Source organism: Lutra lutra, chromosome 8 (genome assembly GCF_902655055.1).
Source record: "Lutra lutra chromosome 8, mLutLut1.2, whole genome shotgun sequence".
Taxonomy (NCBI): Eukaryota; Metazoa; Chordata; class Mammalia; order Carnivora; family Mustelidae; genus Lutra; species Lutra lutra.
Window position 1 is genome coordinate 135,088,365 of NC_062285.1, and position 20,368 is coordinate 135,108,732.

General features: G+C 42.6%; 1 protein-coding gene across 13 annotated transcripts in view; it reads right to left on the reverse strand.

The window, feature by feature from the left end:
* FAM227A (family with sequence similarity 227 member A) overlaps nt 1-20,368 on the reverse strand; it is a 78,103-nt gene that overhangs the window by 12,325 nt on the left and 45,410 nt on the right. For all 13 annotated transcript variants that reach the window (XR_007129519.1, XR_007129515.1, XR_007129522.1 and 10 more), the window contains 3 exons: nt 18,631-18,725; nt 6,075-6,232; nt 3,837-3,989 (listed from right to left, as the gene is read on the reverse strand). Coding sequence is in view for 2 of the 13 variants with exons in the window: in XM_047742346.1 (XP_047598302.1) it covers nt 3,837-3,989; nt 6,075-6,232; nt 18,631-18,725 (406 nt within the window). In the remaining 11 variants the exon portion in view is untranslated. The remainder of the gene's footprint in view (nt 1-3,836; nt 3,990-6,074; nt 6,233-18,630; nt 18,726-20,368) is intronic.

Sequence of the window (20,368 nt, forward strand, 5' to 3'; positions counted from 1 at the left end):
ACTATGGGGGCTAAGTTCCAGCCAAAGGAATAGAAAATGGAAGGTTTATTTGTGATCTTATTATTTATGTGAGAGAGAGACAGAGTGAGAAAGAGTGAGAGAACTAGAGCAAGCAGGGTAAGGGACAGAGGGGAAAGCAGACTCCCTGCTGAGCAGGGAGCCAGATGTGGGGCTAGATTCTGGGACTCCAGGATCATGACCTGAGCCGAAGGCAGATGTTTAACTGACTGAGCCACCCAGGCACCCCAATAACTAAAATTAAAAACAAAAACAAAAACAAAAAACCCCAAACGGCTCCTGGGTCCTCTCCCTTCCTTGATCCTGACCCTGTCCTCCCTTACCTGCATTTTTCCAATCTCTCCAATCTCTCTGGCTTCACATGGCCTTGGGTCTTCCACTTGACAATGAAAGAGCCCTGCTACTCCCCATCCTTTTTGGTGCATAATTTCGCTCCTTCTGCCTCTTAGTAGTCTCATTCACCCATGGGGCGGTCACACCTTTCCTCCAAAGTCCCAGGCTCTGGTGTCTGACCAGTTAAGACCACTCTCTGCCACATCACCAAACCTGTCTCAGCCCAGGGCTTCTACATGTGGCACCCCCACTGCTGACCACTACTACCCTTGGCCCTTTCCTCCCTCAGCTTCGTGGCTGCTGTGCCTTCACATGCAGGCTCTCCTTTCCTTCTGGCCACTCCTTCTCTGTGGCCCCATATTTTGTCCTCCCCACATATGCGGTTGCCCTCTAAGTTTCTGTCCTTGACCTTGGCTTCTGTAAAACGGAGATAAATAACTGTGCTTCTTACACACACTATTTTATACCCTGATTTTTTTTTTTTTGGTCCAATAATATGTTATGACCATCGTTCCTTATAAAATAAGAATACTAGATTGACATGGCCATTTTTCTTGGTGGCAGAGCACGTACATATGATAGCTGATTAACCAAACACCTTTTGATGGACATTTAGGCAGAACTGCATTTTTGTGGGGCTGGTGCTTAACAGGTTTGTGTGTTTGTGTGTGTATCTCATTTGGAAATAATGCTACTGTATCACTTTGTAAAACAAAGCAGTTACCAATGTGTTCATTGTTTCCTTTCTCTCCTACAATGGCAGATTCCACCGGCTGTGTCTGGCCGACAGCAGTCCCCCTTTTCTCCCCCGCTAACTGAATCCAGTGTTATTTTGGGTAATGAAGTGCCCAGGCAGTTCCGCTCTGGTTCAGGCATGGAAATCTCATTTCTCTTTGCCAAATATTTCCTGAGTTTCTTTTGCAGCCGGATGTCCACGTGAGAGAGTTATGGGAGCAGGTGGAGAAGACATGAGAGAGAGATAAGGAGCAAAAGAAGAAGGTGAGCTCTTTAGAAAAAAAAGTGCCAGCTAAGAAAGGGAGAAGGGAGTGGAAGTAGAAAATCACTATTTTGCAACCCCAGCTGTCATAACTGACCCAGGCAAAGAGCATCAGTGGATGCTACAACCGCTGGGCGTTGGTTTGGGGAGAGCAGATTCATTCAGTCTCAAAGAATCACACCAGTTATTACAGACGAACTACATAAAACAGGGGTCTTAGAATGGAGAGATCTAGCAGAGACCACCTGTCTGGCTGACTTGACATTGAGTGTCTCCTGATGCCATGTACTGCGCACACACAACATCATCTATGAGGTGTTTCCTGAACCCTATCAAGCACCTAGTATCACCCCATGTCTAGTTTATGAGAAATATAGGGCATTTTGGAATAAGTTAAATGATACCCTGAAGAAATAATTAGAAAAATCCAGAATGTGGCTTGAGTGTTTCAAAAGACTCTATGTCATAAAATAATAATAATAATGTAACCATTGATTCAGGGCATAACAACAAAGGTGGCGGTAAGGCATTGTTATCAATGAAAAGACCCCAAAGAGATATAACAGCAAAATCTAGTTCCCGATCCTTGATCGGATCCTGGAGCAGCAAGTAAAACCAAAAAGGATATTTTGGGCACCATTGGGGAAATTTGAATTTGACCTAATTATTAGAGAGAGAAAGAGAATGTGGCAAAAAGTGGATAATTGGTAAACGCAGTGCGGGCATATGGTGTTCACTGCACCATCCTTTCAACATTTCTGGAAGGTCTGAAAATTTTCTAAAGAAAATAAAAATACTGAAAAGTCAGAAGGCACAGGAAAATATTCATCATAAGCAGCTAAGTGGGAAAACAAAGTCTAAAAACCAGATTGATGGTATGACTCTACTACTTTGTCTAAAGATACACCTCTACGGGCCCAGGGGAAAAGACGGGAAGGATTTATAGAAAAATGTTGGCAACGTATGTCTCCAGGTGCTTTTCCAGGTTTGTTTGTTTGTTTTCATTGGACATAAATGTTTTTGTAGTTAGGAAAAAATAACTTTAAAAGAAAGATCTGGTCTCTGTTACTGTGGCGTTTATATTCTGACCACAAGAAACGTGCCTAAGATAGTCCCAGGGTTAGGCCCCCAATTAAAAATTACCATGTGCAGGGGTGAGTGGGTGGTGCAGTCCATTAAGGGTCTGACTCTTGGTTTTAGCTCAGGTCGTGGGTGATCTCAGGGTCATGAGACCGGCCCCATGTCGGGCTCTATACTCAGCAGGAGTTCTGCCCAAGATTCTCTCTCTCCCTCTGTACTCCCACTCCTGCTCTTGCTCGCTCTCTCTCAAAATAAAATAAATAAATCTTTAAAATGCATGTAAAAGGGGCACCTAGGTGGCTCAGTGGGTTAAAGCCTCTGCCTTCGGCTCAGGTCATGGTCCCAGGGTCCTGGGATCGAGCCCAGCATCGGGCTCCCTGCTCAGCGGGGAGTCTGCTTCCCCCTCTCTCTCTGTCTGCTGCTCTGCCTACTTGTGCTCTCGCTCTGTCAAATAAATAAATAAAATATTTTTAAAAAATAAATAAAATGCATGTAAAAAAGAAATTTTCATGTGCAGGGGTGCCTGACTGGCTTGATCAGTGGAATGTGCTACTTGGTCTTAGGATTCTGAGTTCAAGCCCCACACTGGGTGTAGAGATTACTTAAAAATAAAATCTTTTGCAGAGAAAGGGAAACCCTCCTACACTGCTGGAGGGAATGCAAGCTGGTGCAGCCACTCTGGAAAAGAGCGTGGAGTTTCCTCAAAAAGTTGAAAATAGAGCTACCCTATCACCCAGCAATTGCACTGAGTAGTTACCCTAAAGATACAAATGTAGTGATCTGAAGGGGCACATGCACCCCAATGTTTATAGCAGCAATGTCCACAATAGCCAAACTATGGAAAGAACCCAGATGTCCATCAACAGATGAACAGATAAAGGAGATGTGGTATATATATACAGTGGAATACTATGCAGCCATCAAAAGAAATGAAATCTTGCCATTTGCAACTATGTGGATGGAACTAGAGGGTATTACGCTGAGTGAAATAAGACAATCAGAAAAAGACAATTATCATATGATCACTCTGATATGAACAATTTGAGAGGCAGGGTAGGGGGATTGTGGGGGGTAGGAAAGGAAGAAATGGAACAAGATGGGACTGGGGAGGAAGACAAACCATAAGAGACTCTTAACCTCAGGAGACAAACTGAGGGTTGCTGTGGGGGTTGGGCAGAGGGATAGGGTGGCTGGGTGATGGTCACTGGGAAGGGTCTGCGCTATGGTGAGTGCTGTGAAATGTGTGAGCCTGATGATTCACAGACCTGTACCCTGGGGCAAATAATGCATTATATGTTCATTTAAAAAATAAATATATAAAATCTTAAAAAAAATTTTTTTTTAATTGTCATGTGCAAGAACAGGCAGATGCTCAAACAATGCCCCTTCCCTAAAGCCCCTTAAATACCTGAGGAAGTTTTCTTGCAGTTCCCTTAGGTACACATCAAAATACTTCCATTCATTCCAGTGGAGCCATTTCAGTTGGTGGAAGTTGTCCCTCCGCTTCTTCATGTTGCTCAGGGTCAGGTCAATGACCTCAGCATACGTCAGCATGGACTCAGTGGCATTGGCCGTCAAGGAAAAGCTCACACTGTCGGTTGATATTGACTCTTGAGTGTTACCAGCAAGACGGCCTACCGCATGGAGAGGAGGGGGTGGTGAGATGGCAGGGGGGGAAATGACCTGTTTCTGGACCACATCACTGAAATCTGAGCAGGAAAGGACTCCTGCCCTCTGACCATAGGGGAAGGCAAGGGGCTATCCTCCCCATTGGCTGGGCCATTCCTGGTCTTTTAACACAGCCCTTCTCTCCTCCTGCTGATGGAAGGGCTAGGAAATCCTCTTTTCAGACTTATCTAAAATTCTCACTCTGTAGGGTGACAGGTGGCAACTCCACTTATCATGGGAATCTCTTCATAGTATCACTGTGTCGTACTCCTGAAACTAATACATTGTGGGTCAACTATATCTCAATAAAAAATAAAGCAAATAAATACTATTCTTACTCTATGATCACAGTGGTGAAGAGGAAGGGATTCCAACTTTCAGTCTCAAGACTTCATTCTCAATATCATGTTTGTATGTTGGAAAGCCCTCTGGGCCTCCCCCACCTCTCTACCCCTTCTGCATTGGTCAGAATCTCAGGCGTTTGGTATTTCCATCCAACATGAGTCATCCTCTATGTCTCTATTTTCCGATCTATAAAATAAGGATAATAATTCCGCCTTCGACGATGTTAATAATAATTATGACCGTTATTATTTAGAACCAGCCATATGCCATTTAATCCTGATCATAACACTATTGGTTTGGTATAATTATACTTATTTTTATAATTTATTATGATTTATATAATATATAATATAATATAAATTATATAATATAAATTATAATTTTTTATAATTATAATTATATCATAATTATAATTATTTTTTAAGATTTCATTTATTGGGGCACCTGGGTGGCTCAGTGGGTTAAAGCCTCTGCGTTCGGCTCGGGTCATGATCCCAGGGTCCTGGGATCAAGCCCCGCATCGGGCTCTCTGCTCGATGGGGAGCCTGCTTCCTCCTCTCTCTCTCTCTGCCTGCCTCTCTGCCTACTTGTGATCTCTGTCGAATAAATAAATAAAATCTAAAAGGAAAAAAAAAATTTCATTTATTTATTTATTTGTTTGAGACAGAGAGAGCAGGAGGAGGCACAGAGGGCGAGGGACAGTGTGCTCCACACTGAGCACAGAGCCTGAGGCAGGGCTCGATCTCAAGACCCTGAGATCATGACCTAAGCCGAAACCAAGAGTTGAATGTTTTATCTGAACGAGCTACCCAGGCGCCCCTAATTATCCTTATTTTACAAAGAACTTGATAAAGCTATTGAGCTCAGAGGTCAAGCTGTGCACCTAAGATCTTAAGACCAGTACGTTGCTGAGCTGGACTCAAATTCTGGGGCTGTGTATCCCCAACCCAGGCTCCTCCTACTGTACTACACTACAGAGCAGTGAGGTGAGCTGGTCAGCCGCTGACTTGGTGCTTGAGTCTGGGTTGACTTGATCCCATGTCTGACCCCCTCCCTATAAGAAAATGCTAGGTCTCAGGACACCAACTGGTCACATCTGTTTTCTTAAGATTGAGTTGGGTTACCGAATCTTTAAGTTGGTTGGTTAAGTTGGTTACCAATGCCAATTGTGCCAGAGATTTGCTGATGGGTCTGGAGGAGGGTGTGTGCGTGCGTGCGTGTTTGTGTGTGTGTGTGTGTGTGTGTGTGTGTGTGTGTGTATGAAGAGGATGTTACAAGAAACACACATCTGGACCCCAAATCCCGATCAATACAGACTCTGGGGTCAATGAGCACAGGGGAGTCATTATTGAACGGCAAAGTATGTTCGAGTACCTAGTTAGCAGGAAGAGATTTTGCACCCAGGGAAATCTGACTTGCCCGGGATCCCATGCAGCCAGTTTATGAGGCCAACTTGGAACTAAAATGCTCAACATTCTGAGCCTTTGGCTCCTACCAACGACTACCCTTGATGGATACTCACTGTACCAGGCACTGAGCTAAGGGCCGGGTGCCTTTCCACACCCTTGCTTCTCAGAGGTGGAAGCAGCAGGGCCTGGAGGAACATGTGCCCCTCCTGTGGCAGAAAGGATATGGGATGCTCCTGGTTCTTTCCCTCCTGACTATCAACACGTCTTCACCACCCTGGGGCAGATGGGCGTAGTTGTGGAGGAAGTACACAATCAGAGGACTCTTCCCGTAAATGTTGAAGAAGTTTGAAGTCAGCTCAGGGCTTTTGCACGCTGGGTGAGACTGATTGGGAAAGAGAGTGGAAAAAATTATATACTGTCATTGTTACAGCATGGATTAAGAAACGTAAAGGTAATAATGTTCTTTATCCAGTAACTCCAATTTTAGGATGCTATCCTAAAGAAATTACTCATATTCAAGAAAAAAGATTTAAGTACTAGGATGCTTGCTGCAGAGATACTGACTATAGCAAAAGATTAGAATAATCCGAATGTTCAAGAAGATACTGATATTTCTTTTTTTTTTAAGATTTTATTTATTTATTTGACAGAGAGAGATCACAAGTAGGCAGAGAGGCAGGCAGAGAGAGAGGGGGAAGCAGGCTCCCTGCTGAGCAGGGAGCCCCGATGTGGGGCTCGATCCCAAGACCCTGGGATCATGACCTGAGCCGAAAGCAGAGGCTTTAACCCACTGAGCCACCCAGGCGCCCCAAAGATATTGATATTTCTATCCCAAGGAATAGTTATGCTGCCATTAAATGTTTATGAAGAGTTGGTCCTAAGAAACAGCTTCAGATCTAATAGTAGATTAAAAAATTGAGATGCGGGGTCACTGGGTGGCTCAGTTAGGCGTCTGCCTTCGGCTCAGGTCATGATCTCAGGGGCCCAGGATCAAACCCAGTGTTGGGCTCTGTGATCTGCGGACAGCCTGTCTCTCCCTCTGGTCCTCCCCCAACTCCTGCTGTCTCCCGCTTACTCTCTCAAATAAATAAATAAATAATATCTTTAAAAACACAAAATAAACTAAAAAATAATTTAAAAATTGAGGTGCAAAGTTGGGAATATAGCATTATATGTTTTCTGTGAAACAAATCAGTTCAAAAGAAAGATAGGAAACTGGAAAGCATAGTTACCAAAATGTTAATGATTCATTCAGCAAATATTTACTGGGTCACGAACATGTATAAACACTGTCCTAGGTGCTAGAGACTCAGCCAAGAAGAGGACAAATTCCAGCCCTCGTGGAGCTTGCATTAGAGTTGAGACGAAGACAATAAACAATTCCACGAATAAAGGAATAGCGTGACATTATGGAAGAAGTGATTTTTTGGATAAGAATCAAGCTGGCGGGGGTGGGGGCGGCACCTGGGTGGCTCAGTGGTTTAAGCCTCTGCCTTCGGCTCAGGTCATGGTCTCAGGGTCCTGGGATTGAGCCCCGCATCAGGCTCTCTGCGGGCTCTCTGCGGGCTCTGTTCGGGCTCTCTGTGGGCTCTCTGCTCGGCAGGGAACCTGCTTCCTCCCTCTCTCTCTGCCTGTCTCTCTGCCTACTTGTGATCTCTGTTTGTCAAACAAATAAATAAAAATCTTAAAAAAAAAAAAAAGAATCAAGCTGGGCAAGGGGTCGAGGGTGGTGGGAAGGGAACCTGGGGAGGAGAGGAATCTTTTCCATGGGGTGGTCAGGGAGGGCCACGAGGAGGTAAGGAATGAGGATCTTTTTGAAGTGTCATGGAAGCCACTGGAAGGTTACACAGAATTGGATTCATTTTCTACCGCTCCCGTTCATTGGTGTGTGTAGAGAGAGGCTTGCCATGGGTGAAAGCAGCTGTGAGGAGTGGTGAAGAGGTCTCTGCAGGGATGGAGGGTGTTGGGCTGGGACTGAGCGGAGCAGTTTCAGAGAGGGGTGACAAGTGATGGGATTGGCAATCGGCTGCGAAAGTAGAATTGTCAGGATTTGCTGGAGGACTCGACGCGAGTGTGAGGAGAAGTCAAGGATGAGTCTGAAGGTGTAGGTGCCAGTTGCTCCGGTGAGAGGAACTGGGAAGGAACAGGTGACTGGGGTGGGAAAATCAAAAAGTCTGCTTTGGATGCACTACAGTTGAGAGGAAGTATCTCAGGAGAGAGAACTGGCTGGGGCCAAGAGTGATTTATTTTCCTTGCTTATTATTCCTCTGCCTTTTTCCAACAACGTCAATAATGAGTATGTACTCCTCTTGTCGTTAAAGAAACTGATAAAATTTAACTAAAAGTCTGCCTCGTGAATAAGGGCTGTGACAACAGCTGAGCGCACTATTCTCTAGTACTTTCCATTTTAATTGCTTCGTGAGATTTTTTTTTTCTATCTATAGATGGTCTCTTAACCTCACCACTTTGGCGTGTTGGGCCAGATCATTCTTTGTGGCGGGAGCTGTGTTGTGCACAGTAGGATGCTCGGTGGCATCCCTGGTCTCTAGATGCCAGTAGGCTCTCTCTCCTCCACCACCACCCAGCTGTGATGACTTGAAATGTCTCCAGGTGTAGCCAAGTCTCCTCGGGGGCAAACTTGCCCCCAGTGGAGAAACACTGTTTAACAGCAGGATCCCACTGGGTTCACAGAAACTTGAGGCTAGTAAGGAACCTACAGACCACTTAGCCCAATGATTCCTAAAACCCTACCGCCAAACTGCTGATCTGTGTTCACTGGTCTCTAGAGAAATGAGGGCAACAAGGAAAAAAAATATTGCGATGAATCTGACACAGAGTAAGATTATGTGCTTGAAAGCTTTTCTTTTATTCTGATATTACCTTTTCTCCTTTTTTGTATTAATGACCTTCTTTCTGTGAAACAATGGTGATGGTAGATAGCAGTCATTTTGCTTTAATGAAATTATTTAGTTAGAAAAATTTTTTTTCAAAGTCTTGAAAATTCCAAAATTCCGGGATCTTCTAATTTAGTTCTACATTTATCCTAGAGTTGTTCTTTTGGCTGCCCAGAATCCATCCTCCTTTCCTGACAGGCCCTGATTCTTGTGCTTAGGAGAGTTTACCTGCCCTCAACTGCATTTGGGCTTGAAGGGACTGTAAGTCAAAAGTCCTGCTCCCCCAAGAGGGCACTGGAGGGGTCCTCAGAGGCAGCCTGCCTCTCACCTACCCAGCCTGAGCCAGGGCACATAGAATAAGCTTGGTCAGTCAAAACTCCTGCTCCTGGGACTTTGACTCTTGAGTGGGGTAAAATACAGACTGATGACACATGGGGGTTCACCCATTCCAGACATGTCACCTTGAAGTGATGGCTCAAGGGTTGAAACTACCACGATTCTTCTCCTGGTACCTGGACTCAATTTCAGACTTTCTAGCTACTCAATGTTCTTCCAGTTTTTGCTCAAGTTGGCCAAGGGCAGATTTTTTTCTTTTTTTTTTTTTTTTAAGATTTTATTTATTTACTTGACAGAGATCACAAGTAGGCAAAGAGGCAGGAAGAGAGAGAGAGGGGGGGAAACAGGCTCCCCGCCGAGCAGAGAGCCTGATGCAGGGCTCGATCCCAGGACCCTGAGACCATGACCCGAGCCGAAGGCAGAGGCTTACTTAACCCACTGAGCCACCCAGGCACCGCCAGATTTTGTTATTTTACAAAGAATTCCAACTAATATACTTCCTTTCAATAATATTCTCAATAGGTGGGGCGCCTGGGGTGGCTCAGTGGGTTAAAGCCTCTGCTTTCAGCTCAGGTCATGATCACAGGGTCCTGGGATTGAGCCCTGCATTCTCTGCTCTGCGGGGAGCCTGCTTCCCCCCCTTTCTCTCTGCCTGCCTCTCTGCCTCCTTGTGATCTCTGTCAAGTAAATAAATAAAATTAAAAAAAAATTCTCAATAGGTATTGTCCATTTTGCTTCCCTAACTTTGAAATGGGGGACATACTACCTTCAGAAACATCCAGTTCCCTTGTTGCTAAGCATCTGATTTCTCCTCACAGGTGGGAGTCAGGGGGAGGGTCCTTGGGTACAGGGACCTGGGGATGGAGTGGAAAGGGCTGGCTCCTAGCCACAGCACTGGGAAAAGGATGGCCAGTGTGCAAGATGAGAAGTTCTGTAACATCAGATCCAAGGGGGAGGAAGAAAGCAGGGTAGGAGCTAGAATGAAGGGCTGGCATCAGACATCTGGCAAGAGGAAAGAGTTGGTTTGAGAGCCAGAGCTGGGACAAACCCAGCAGATGGTCTGCTGGAGAGCCAGGGGGTAAAGCTGGTTTAAAATGACCACTTGGACCCTTGGGAAGTTCTTTGTTACCCTAGATAAAAATCTGACTCCCTATAATTCCAACCCATCTTCCTCCAGAACCATGTGTTACGGAATGGTCCTTAAAATATTGGAGGAGAGCCCCTGATCTTCTCTATGTCTTGTCTTCTCCAACCCAAACATCCTTAGTGCTTTCAGTAACTCCTGGACAGACTCGAGCCAGACGCTTCCCTCTGCATACATGTTCGGTGAAATGTTCTGAAGTGGAATTGTCCTCTTTCTCATTCTGCACCAAGAGAGCTTCCCTTTTGGAAGTTTTTTATTTTGACACTTGAAGATCATTTTTCAGATATCTCTGAGGATGAAAACCTCTACTTCTTTTTAACAAAATAAATTCATGTTCACTGTGAAAAACCCATATAATATTTTTAAAAAGGTAAAAAGTAAAAGACAAACGTCTTCCTCATCCCCACTTGCAGTGCTAAGAATAAATACTATGAACACTTTTCTGGGTATCCTTCCAAGCCTTCTTGTTTGCACATACCGATTTTACGCCAAAAATATATTTCAAAAATAAAAATGGAATCATACTCTACATAATGTCTTGTTACTTATTTTCCACTCACCAGTAGCTAAATACGTTACCTGTAATATTCTCTTGATTTATGAACTTCAGTCATTGTCAACTGACTTCTTTCCTATCAGAAGTTATACATCTGTATCATTGGATGCATATATGTTGTCTACCTTGGATTCGGCTCCCTCTGCCCTTCGAAATCCCTCTCTAAATAAATTCCCCAACTGACCAGTGTTAACCAGAGGAAGGGACATCTCCACGCCCCTCTTCAGCAGGAAGAAGTTACAGAAGGTAAGACTTTCTGCCGCCCTCGGCAACCTTAAAAGATTTAAGGGTCAACCTTGTTCAAGGGGGAGAATGATGAGAATAAAGGCAAGAGGAATGCAGATAAAATTAAATTTCCTTAAAAAAAATTAAATTTCCTTTTAACTTCAGCCCACTGATAAAATACCTGAGACAAGCAGAGCGTGACAGTCCTCAAGAAACTCACAGCTGCCTCAATGTCAAGTTTTGTGAGAGACTAAAAGCAGCCTTAGCTTGACAACCCCAGAGCTCCAGGATCCTGTGAGTTTTCTTTAACAGGCAGAAATCCCTTTAGAGACTTCTGTTATCTCTACCCTCTCCCCCACAAAACTTAAAAAGTATGTAATGAGTCACTCTTCACAATCTCCGTGCAGCTCTTTCTGCCCACGGGTCCTATCCCCGTGCTATAATAAGAGTGCCTGTTTGTACCTTAAAAAAAAAAAAAAAAAACCACCCAAAAGCAAGCAAACAAACAAACAAAAACCCCTTCTCATTGTTTTTAATAGCAGCAGTATCCATATTATGGACATTTCACAATTTACTTTTTTATCTACGGAAATTTAAATTTTCTTCGTTGTTGTTTTTTGTTCTTTTTCCCCCAGTCCAGGTTAATGTAATGGATGGCCACATATGAACATTTCTTTTTTGTTCTTTTTTTTTTTTTAAGATTTTATATGTTTATTTGACAGACGGAGATCACAAGCAGGCAGAGAGGCAGGCAGAGAGAGAGACGGAAGCATGCTCCCAACTGAGCAGAGAGCCCAATGCGGGGTTCGATCCCAGGACCCTGGGATCATGACCTGAGCCGAAGGTAGAGGCTTAACCCCCTGACCCACCCTGGCACCCCTACATATGAACATTTCTAGGGTAGATTATCTGAAATGGAATTGCTAGGTCATAGGTATATACATTTAAAATTTTAATGGGATGCTCAAAACTCATGATAAAACATAAAAAAATGCTAGTAACTATTTTAAAAATCCTTTTCTTTTGTTTAAAGATTCCATTTATTTTTTTATTTGACAGAGAGAGAGAGAGAGAGTAAGCATGCACAAGCACAAGCAGGCAGAGTGGCAAGCAGAGGGAGAGGGAAAAGGGGACTCCCTGCTGAGCAGGGAGCCCAATGCCGGGCTCTATCCCAGGACCCCAAGATCATGACCTGAGCCAAAGACAGACACCCGACCGACTGAGCCACCCAAGCGCCCCTTAAAGTCTTTTTCTTTCTTTTTTTTTAAAGATTTTATTTATTTATTTGACAGAGATCACAAGTAGGCAAAGAGGCAGGCAGAGAGAGAAGGGGAGACAGGCTCCCTGCTGAGCAGAGAGCCTGAGGTGGGGCTCAATCCCAGGAGCCTGAGATCATGACCTGAGCAAAAGGCAGAGGCTTAACCCACTGAGCCACCCAGGTGCCCCTTAAAGTCCTTTTCAATGAATGGAGGAGATTGTAAGAAAGTAAGGAAAATCCTTTGAGGTCTAGGGAAGTTGAGGGAGCCCTAAAGTTGGATGTCTGGGTTGAGAACAACTTCAAAGGGAGGTGGAGATGAGAGTCCTTTCCTTGCTCCTGGTGCTAAGCCAAAGGCTCTACTGTTCACTGTTCTGCAGGTTTTTTGATACTAATGTCTCTCTCCAGTTACCGAGATCCCCTTCCATTCCTCTTGTTACTGGGATGTAAAAAAACTGTCTTACCAGAATTTACCACGCAGGGAGGGTGATGTAGAAAATGTTGGGGTTTGGAGCCTACACCCAAGAAAGAATTCTTGAGACATCTTTGGTGTAAAAAGGTGGTTTTATTAAAGCACCTTTATTAAAAAGGTGCTTTTATTTATGTCAGGATGCGTGGGCAGAAAGAGAGGCATTGGGGTCATGAGGAGTGGTGGATTATATGCTTTCAAGTTTGGAGCGGTATTAGGGATAGCGTAGGTCTGTGAGGAATTTTGGAAGCGAGGTTTCCAGGACCTTGAGAGGCGAGATGTTGTTAGGAAAAGGTCATTTATTACTGTCTAGTGAAACCCTAGTCCTGAGACCTTTCAGATGTATATCAGTGGGCCATATGCTTGGAGGACGATTGCCAACATGTTATCTTGGGGTTAGAGATAAAGGAAATTTCCAAAGGAATTTTTTTTAATATTTATTTATTTGACAGACAGAGATCACAAGTAGGCAGAGAGGCAGGCAGAGAGAGAGGAGGAAGCAGGGTCCCTGCTGAGCAGAGAGCCCAATGCGGGGCTCAATCCCAGAACCCTGGGATCAAGACCTGAGCCGAAAGCAGAAGCTTTAACCCACTGAGCCACCCAGGCGCCCCTCCAAAGGAATTTTTATATGTTAGACTCACAGGATCCTGGGGGTCAGGCTAAGATCGCTTTTGCCCTTAGCAAACTATAAATATTGAGGCAGCTGAGCTCCCAGAGGAAGGTCACCCCGCCTGTCTCGAGGATTGGTCACTGGGCTGGCTGTAGGCAGTAAGGAAATTTAATTTTGTTCTTTTGCCTTTGTTTCCCACAGCAAGGGGACTGCTCTTGCTCAGGAACACACGTCAATTAGCCACTTGGTGAGAAGCTTAGAGCCAAAGGCAGAGGAGGGCTACGCTGCTCTGAGTCAGAAATGAGCGGGAGTTGGAGATTCGAGAAAGAGAAGGAAGGAAAGTGGAGAAGGCTGGGGATGGGGTCTAGCCAGCTGGGCGATTGCAGGGTCTGTAAGAAGGGTAACTCACATGACTGTTCTCTGCGGCACTGTGATAGGATCCCCCTTCTTCCCACATCTTTAAAACCAGTAATGCCTTCTATCCACACTACACACACACAGGCCTGTGTGGGCAGTTTTGCAAAACTGAAGAGAAGAGGTGAGCTCCATCTTTGGGCGACGTGGTATGAGCAGAAGAGGAACTCAGTGCCAGGAAAAACACAAGGCCCCAGAGTTCACAAACACGTGGGGAGAGGACTGGGCTTCAAACAAATCATATAACAAACACTTGAGCCAATCTTTAACTAAATTCAAAGGAGCAGAGTGACCCCTGGTGACATCTGGTTATGTGAGTAGAGTTTCTGCATTGTGAATAGGTGATAACAAAAATATTGTAGAAAAAGTTAGGAGAATATTTCATATACTCTTAGAGTGGAAAATATCTTTCTTTGTAAGACACGAAATCGAGAAGCCATAAATGAGAAGACCAATAAATGTGACTGTAAAAAAAATTATAATTTTCTCATAAAAAATACCATAAAGTAAAACGATTAAATAGTAAATGTTTTTGCCAAACATGACTAAGAATTGAGCTTCTACAAATGAATAATGAGCAGAAGACTAAGAAACTCAACCTCAGAAGTTGAAATATTTCTACTTCGGAAAAAAACTAAAAAAAAAAGACGCAGGCATTTCACAGAAATATAAGTTCCAAAGTCATATATATATATATATATATATATATATATATATATATATAAATAAACAGAGGGTGGCTTTATATATATATATAAGTATATATAGATATATACTTAGTATATATCTATATATGTATATATACATATACATGTACTATATACATATACTAAGTATATGTATATACTAAGTATCTATATAGATACTTAGTATATACTATATATACATAATCTATATATATCTATATATATAGATATATACTTATATATATACTATATATACTTATATATCTATATATACTTATATATATATAAAGCCACCCTCTATTTATTTATATATATACTTATATAAATATATACTTATATATAAAAATATATATATTTATATATAAATATATAAATATATAAATATAAATAAAATAAATATATAATATAAATATATATATAAAGCCACCCTCTATTTATTTATATATATACTTATATAAATATATACTTATATATAAAAATATATATTTATATATAAATATATAAATATAAATAAAATAAATATATAATATAAATATATATATAAAGCCACCCTCTATTTTTATATATATATATATATATATATAAATATATAAATAAGTAGAAGGGTAGCTCAGTTGGTTAATGTTGCCTTTAGTTCAGGTCACGATCTCAGGCTCCTGGGATTGAGCCCCACGGGATCCCTTCCCCACCTTCCTCGCTTGTGCTTTTTCTCTCTCTCTCTCTCTAATTAATAAACAAAATCTTAAAAAAAAAGACTTAACTTCTCTCATAATTAAAGCATTAATAGTGAAACAATAAAAAGTACCATTTCCCCCTCATGAGAATAGCAACAAAAAATTTGATAATGCATGACACTGGCAATAGTACATGGAAGATCTCTTACATGCTGCTGGTGGGAATATAAATTGGCACAACTTCACTGGAGAGCAAATTAAGGTGTACTTTGATTTAGCAATTCCACTTCTAGGAATGTTTCCTACACGTGTATTTGTTCATGTGAGCCAAGAAACACACAAACACTAAGATGTTCGAGGCAGCAGTATTTATAACAGCAAAGACTGGAAGCACCCAAATGTCTACTGCTAGGAAATGGTTAATGAACTATGGAACACAGGTGTAAACATGAAAACAGCGTGTGATGGATCTCCAGGTGCTCTCACACGGAACATTACCCAAGATACACTGAAGTCAGAACAGAGTCTGATTTAGAGCATAGGATCTGGAGTCAGACTGCTCAAGTTAAAATTCTGGCTCAATCAACTTGATCTAAAAATGGGTATTAGGGGTGCCTGGGTGGCTCAGTCATTAGGCGTCTGCCTTCAGCTCAGGTCATGATCTCTGGGGTCCCGGGATCGAGCCCCACATCGGGCTCTCTGCTTGGCGAGGAGCCTGCATCTCCTTCTCCCTCTCCCACTCCCCATGTTTGTGCTCCCTCTCTCACTAGGTCTCTCTCTATCAAATAAAATCTTTAAAAAAAAAGGCAACAGATTGGAATAAACATTTCTCCAAGGAAGATATACAACTGCCAATAAACACACGAAAAGATGATCAGTATCACTCACTAGCCAGTAGGGAAGTGGAAGTCAAACCACAGTGAAATACATCTTGATGCCAACTGGGATAATGGTCATGAAAGAATGGAAAAGAAGTATTGGCAAGGGTATGGAGAAAACAAACCCCTCACACGTTGATGGTGAGAGTGTAAAATAATGCATTTGCTGGGGTGCCTGGGTGGGTTAAGCCACTGCCTTTGGCTCAGGTCATGATCTCAGGGTCCTGGGATTAAGCCCCGCATCAGGCTCTCTGGTCAGCGGGGAGCCTGCTTCCCCCTCTGCCTCTCTGCCTGCTTGTAATCTCTGTCAAATAAATAAATAAAATCTTTTTTAAAAAATGGTGCATTTGCTGTGTGAACAAGCTTGGCATTTCCTCAAAAAGTGAGACACACAGTTACCCCGCGGCCCAGCAATGCGACTGCCAGCTATGTACCCAAGAGAACAGAAAACCTACGTGCACCCACAAACTTGTACGAGAATGTTCACTAAGATCCAAAAGATAGAAAAGACCCCAATGTCCATCAACTGGTGAGTGGATAAACAAAATGTGGAGGCGCCTCGGTGGCTCAGTCATTAAGCATCTGCCTTCAGCTCAGATCATGATCCCTGGGTCGTGGGATGGAGCCCCACATAGGGCTCCCTGCTCGGCGGGAGGCCTGCTTCTCTCTCTCTCTCCCTCTCCTTCTGTTCCCTCTCTCACTGTCTCTCTCTGTGTCAATAAATAAATAAAAAAAATATTTTTTAAAAATGTGGATTATTCATATATGGAATGTTATTAAGTCAAAAAAAAAAAAGAAATGAAGTACGGATAGATGCCATTAATGGACAAACCTTGAAAACATAATGCTGAGTGAAAGAAATCCATCACAGAGGACCACATATTGTAAGATTCCACTTATATGACATGTCCAGAGTAGGCAGATCTCTACAGATAGAAAAGTAGATTGGTGGTTGCAGAGGCTTGGAGGAGAGGTGACTAGGAAATGACTGCTAATGAGTATACAGTTTCTTTTGGGGGGGCAATAAAAATGTTCTAGAATTAGATAGTGGTGATGATTGTACAACCTTGTGAAGAAATTAAAAAGCCACTAAATTGTACATTAAAATGAATTTTTTCATAGGGTTATGGGAGGATTAAATGAGTTAATATATATGATGGGTTTAGAATAATGTTTGGTATACACTACGCACTCAGTAAGCATTAGCTATAATGTGTTAGGTTGAAAAACCAAAGTGCAAAATCATGTATATTCTACTACAGTTTGTGTATTTAAAAAAGTGTTTATATCCCTTGACATCCGTCAGCCATTTCTACAAGGGATATGGGAAAATAGCCTTTGCCTCTGTGTAGGAGGCATAGGGTCTGGCATGGAAGAGCAGGGGGGAGGGGCAGAGGGAGAAGCAGACTCCAGAGGAGCTGGGAGCCTGATGTGCGGCTCAGTCCCAGGACCCTGAGATCCTGAGCCAAAGACAAATGCTTCACTGACTGAGCCACCCATGCGTCCCTATTTCCCCCATTTTACAGAATAAGGTCAGAAAAGTTAAACAACCTGCTTAAGTAACACAGTTGATGAGATGCAGCACTGGGATTTGAAACCATGACTGTCTTTCCCAGCATGTCCCGCTACTTCTCAAAATTTCACTCCTAAATGCTGAGGGGAAAGAGGCAGAGGTAAACTATGGAGAAATGAAGAAAGTTCAAGAACTCAGAAGGTGCCATTGATGTAAACTACCGTCCGCAGAGGTTTGTGGGGGAGTTAGGGGTGGGGAGGAGAAGAGGAGAGAACACATATTAACCCAGGGCCTTTCAAGTTCTGGGGACTTTGCTAGTGGCAAAGCTCAGAGATGAAAAGCTCAAGCTCAGAGTCAGACAGGTTTGCCTGCAAGTCTTGGCTTTATCACTTATTTGCTTTGTGAATTTGGATAATACTCTGAGCATCACTTCCCTCACTAATAAGCTAAAGAAGAGCAGGACTAATTATCCCAGAGAACTGAGACAGGAAAATAAAATATACTGCACATATAGGTTTAGTTTAATATCTGATACATAGTAAACGATCATTACTTATTAATTATCATTACTACCTTAGGTAAACCTCATAAGAACACCAAGACCTAGGAATTATCATCCCCATTTTCTCGAGTAGGAAACTGAGGCTCAGTGCTCTCTTTACATTACACCAAGGCTCCTGAATTCCAAGCGGGTAATTAAATCCCTGGAGAAATCCAGATGAAATGCTCACTCAACTAACTAGTACCTACCTCCCCGAGGAATCACCCTTAGGAGATTTCTTGACTGTATCACCTTAGTCTATAATCAGAAACCCCAGTTCTCGGGGCACCTGGGTGGCTCAGTTGGTTGGGTGACTGTCTTTGGCTCGGGTCATGATCCTGGAGTCCTGGGACTGAGTCCTGCATCGGGTTCCCTGCTTGGCGGGGAGTCTGCTTCTCCTGCTGACCTCTCTCCTCTCATGCTCTCTCTCTCACTCTCAAATAAATAAAATCTTGAAAAAAAAAAACTTAAAAAAAAAATACCCCAGTTCTTACCCTGACATCTTCACAGAGCCGGCTTTTCTCACCAGATCTCCCAGCCCCTCTTAAATCATCTCTACTATTAAATTTCCAATCATGTGCTCACCTGCTTGGGAAGCATATTCTCACATTCTCTTGCTTCTGATATCCTCTTGACTAGTTTTGCAGCTTTCCTAAAGACCAGAGTCTGAACAGGATGCTCTGTCAATACAATGTTAACAGGAAAGGGCTCATTGGAGCTTTTCAGCAATAATGGGAAAGCACGTATCACAGATCTCAGCTTCCGATTAGTGTGAAAATGCCTGCGTGTACTCAGATCATTGGGAGGTGTAGAAGTAGCAGCTCAGGTAAATTCATGCAATTTCACTTGCATTTTAGCCAGATATACACCTGTGGTCAGACATTTGTCCTTCTACTTATCTGTCCATCCATCTATCCATCCATCCAGTAAACACCCATTGAGCATCTACTATGTGTTAGGCCTGTGCTCAGTGCTGGAAGTAGACTATCTTCAAGGAACTCACGGTTGAGTGAGGGAAAAAAAAGCATGCAATAATAAGGGTAAGACCAACTCAAGGCTGTGCATAGAATCCTCTACAAGTGGCCACAGAATAAGGAAGGAGAGGTTTGATGTCCTCAAAAGTGCTATGCAGAGGTACATCTAGCTGGCTTAGTCAGAAGACCATGCGACTCTTGATCTCAGGGCCATGAATTCAAGCCCCATGTTGGGTGAAGAATGTACTCAAAACAAACAGACAAAACAAACAAACAAACAAACAAATAAATAAATGCTAAGCAGAATAATGAAGAGTGTTGAGGATAAAAGATCCAACTCTTGCACAAAATTATGACTTTTCAGTGGAAAAGGGTGAATAGACTATCTTAAAGATGGGCCGAGAGAAACAACAGATCATCTAATAAAGGGATAACAATCAGAATGACTGCAGAATTCTCAATAGTAACAAGAGAAGGCAGAATACAATAGAATGAAATCATCAAAGCATGGAGGTAGACTTCTGTACCCAGCAAACTATCTTCAAAAACAAAGGTGAAGGGGCACTGTTGAAACCATCAGATGAAGACTGTAAATCATTCATTATAACAATGTTGTAAGAAGTAAGGGTGAACACTTTGAAACAAATTAAAAAAAAAAAGTAAGTCTCAGTAGGGAAAAAGAAGCTATGACAGGGAACCGAATAGAAATTTTACAACTGAAAAATAAAACAATTGAAAAAAAAAATCCACTGGGTGGGATCAATAGCAGAACTGAGGTGACAGAGGAAAGAGACAATGAACTTGAAGACAGACCAACAGAAATCCAATTTGTCTTCAACAAAGCAGGAAAGAATATCCAATGGAAAAACGTTTCCAACATATGGTCTTGGGAAAATTGGACAGCCACATGCAGAAGAATGAAAGTGGACCATTTCCTTACAGCATGCACAAAAATGGATGAAAGACCTAAATGTGAGAGAGCAAATCCATCAAAGTCCTAGAAGAGAACACAGGCAGTAACATCTGTGACCTTGCCCATAGCAACTTCTTGCTAGACACATTTCCAAAGCAAGGGAAACAAAGGCAAAAATGAACCAGTGGGACTTCATCGAGATCAAAATCTTTGGCACAGCAAAAGAAATAGTAGACAAAACCAAAAGACAACTGACAGAATGGGAGAATATAATTGCAAATGTCCTATCAGATGAAGGGCTAGTATCCAATATATATAAAGAACTTATCAAACTCAACACCCAAAGAGCAAGTAATCCAATCAAGAAATGGGTGGAAGACATGAACAGACATTTCTCCAAAGACGACATCCAAGTGGCCAAGAGACACATGAAAAA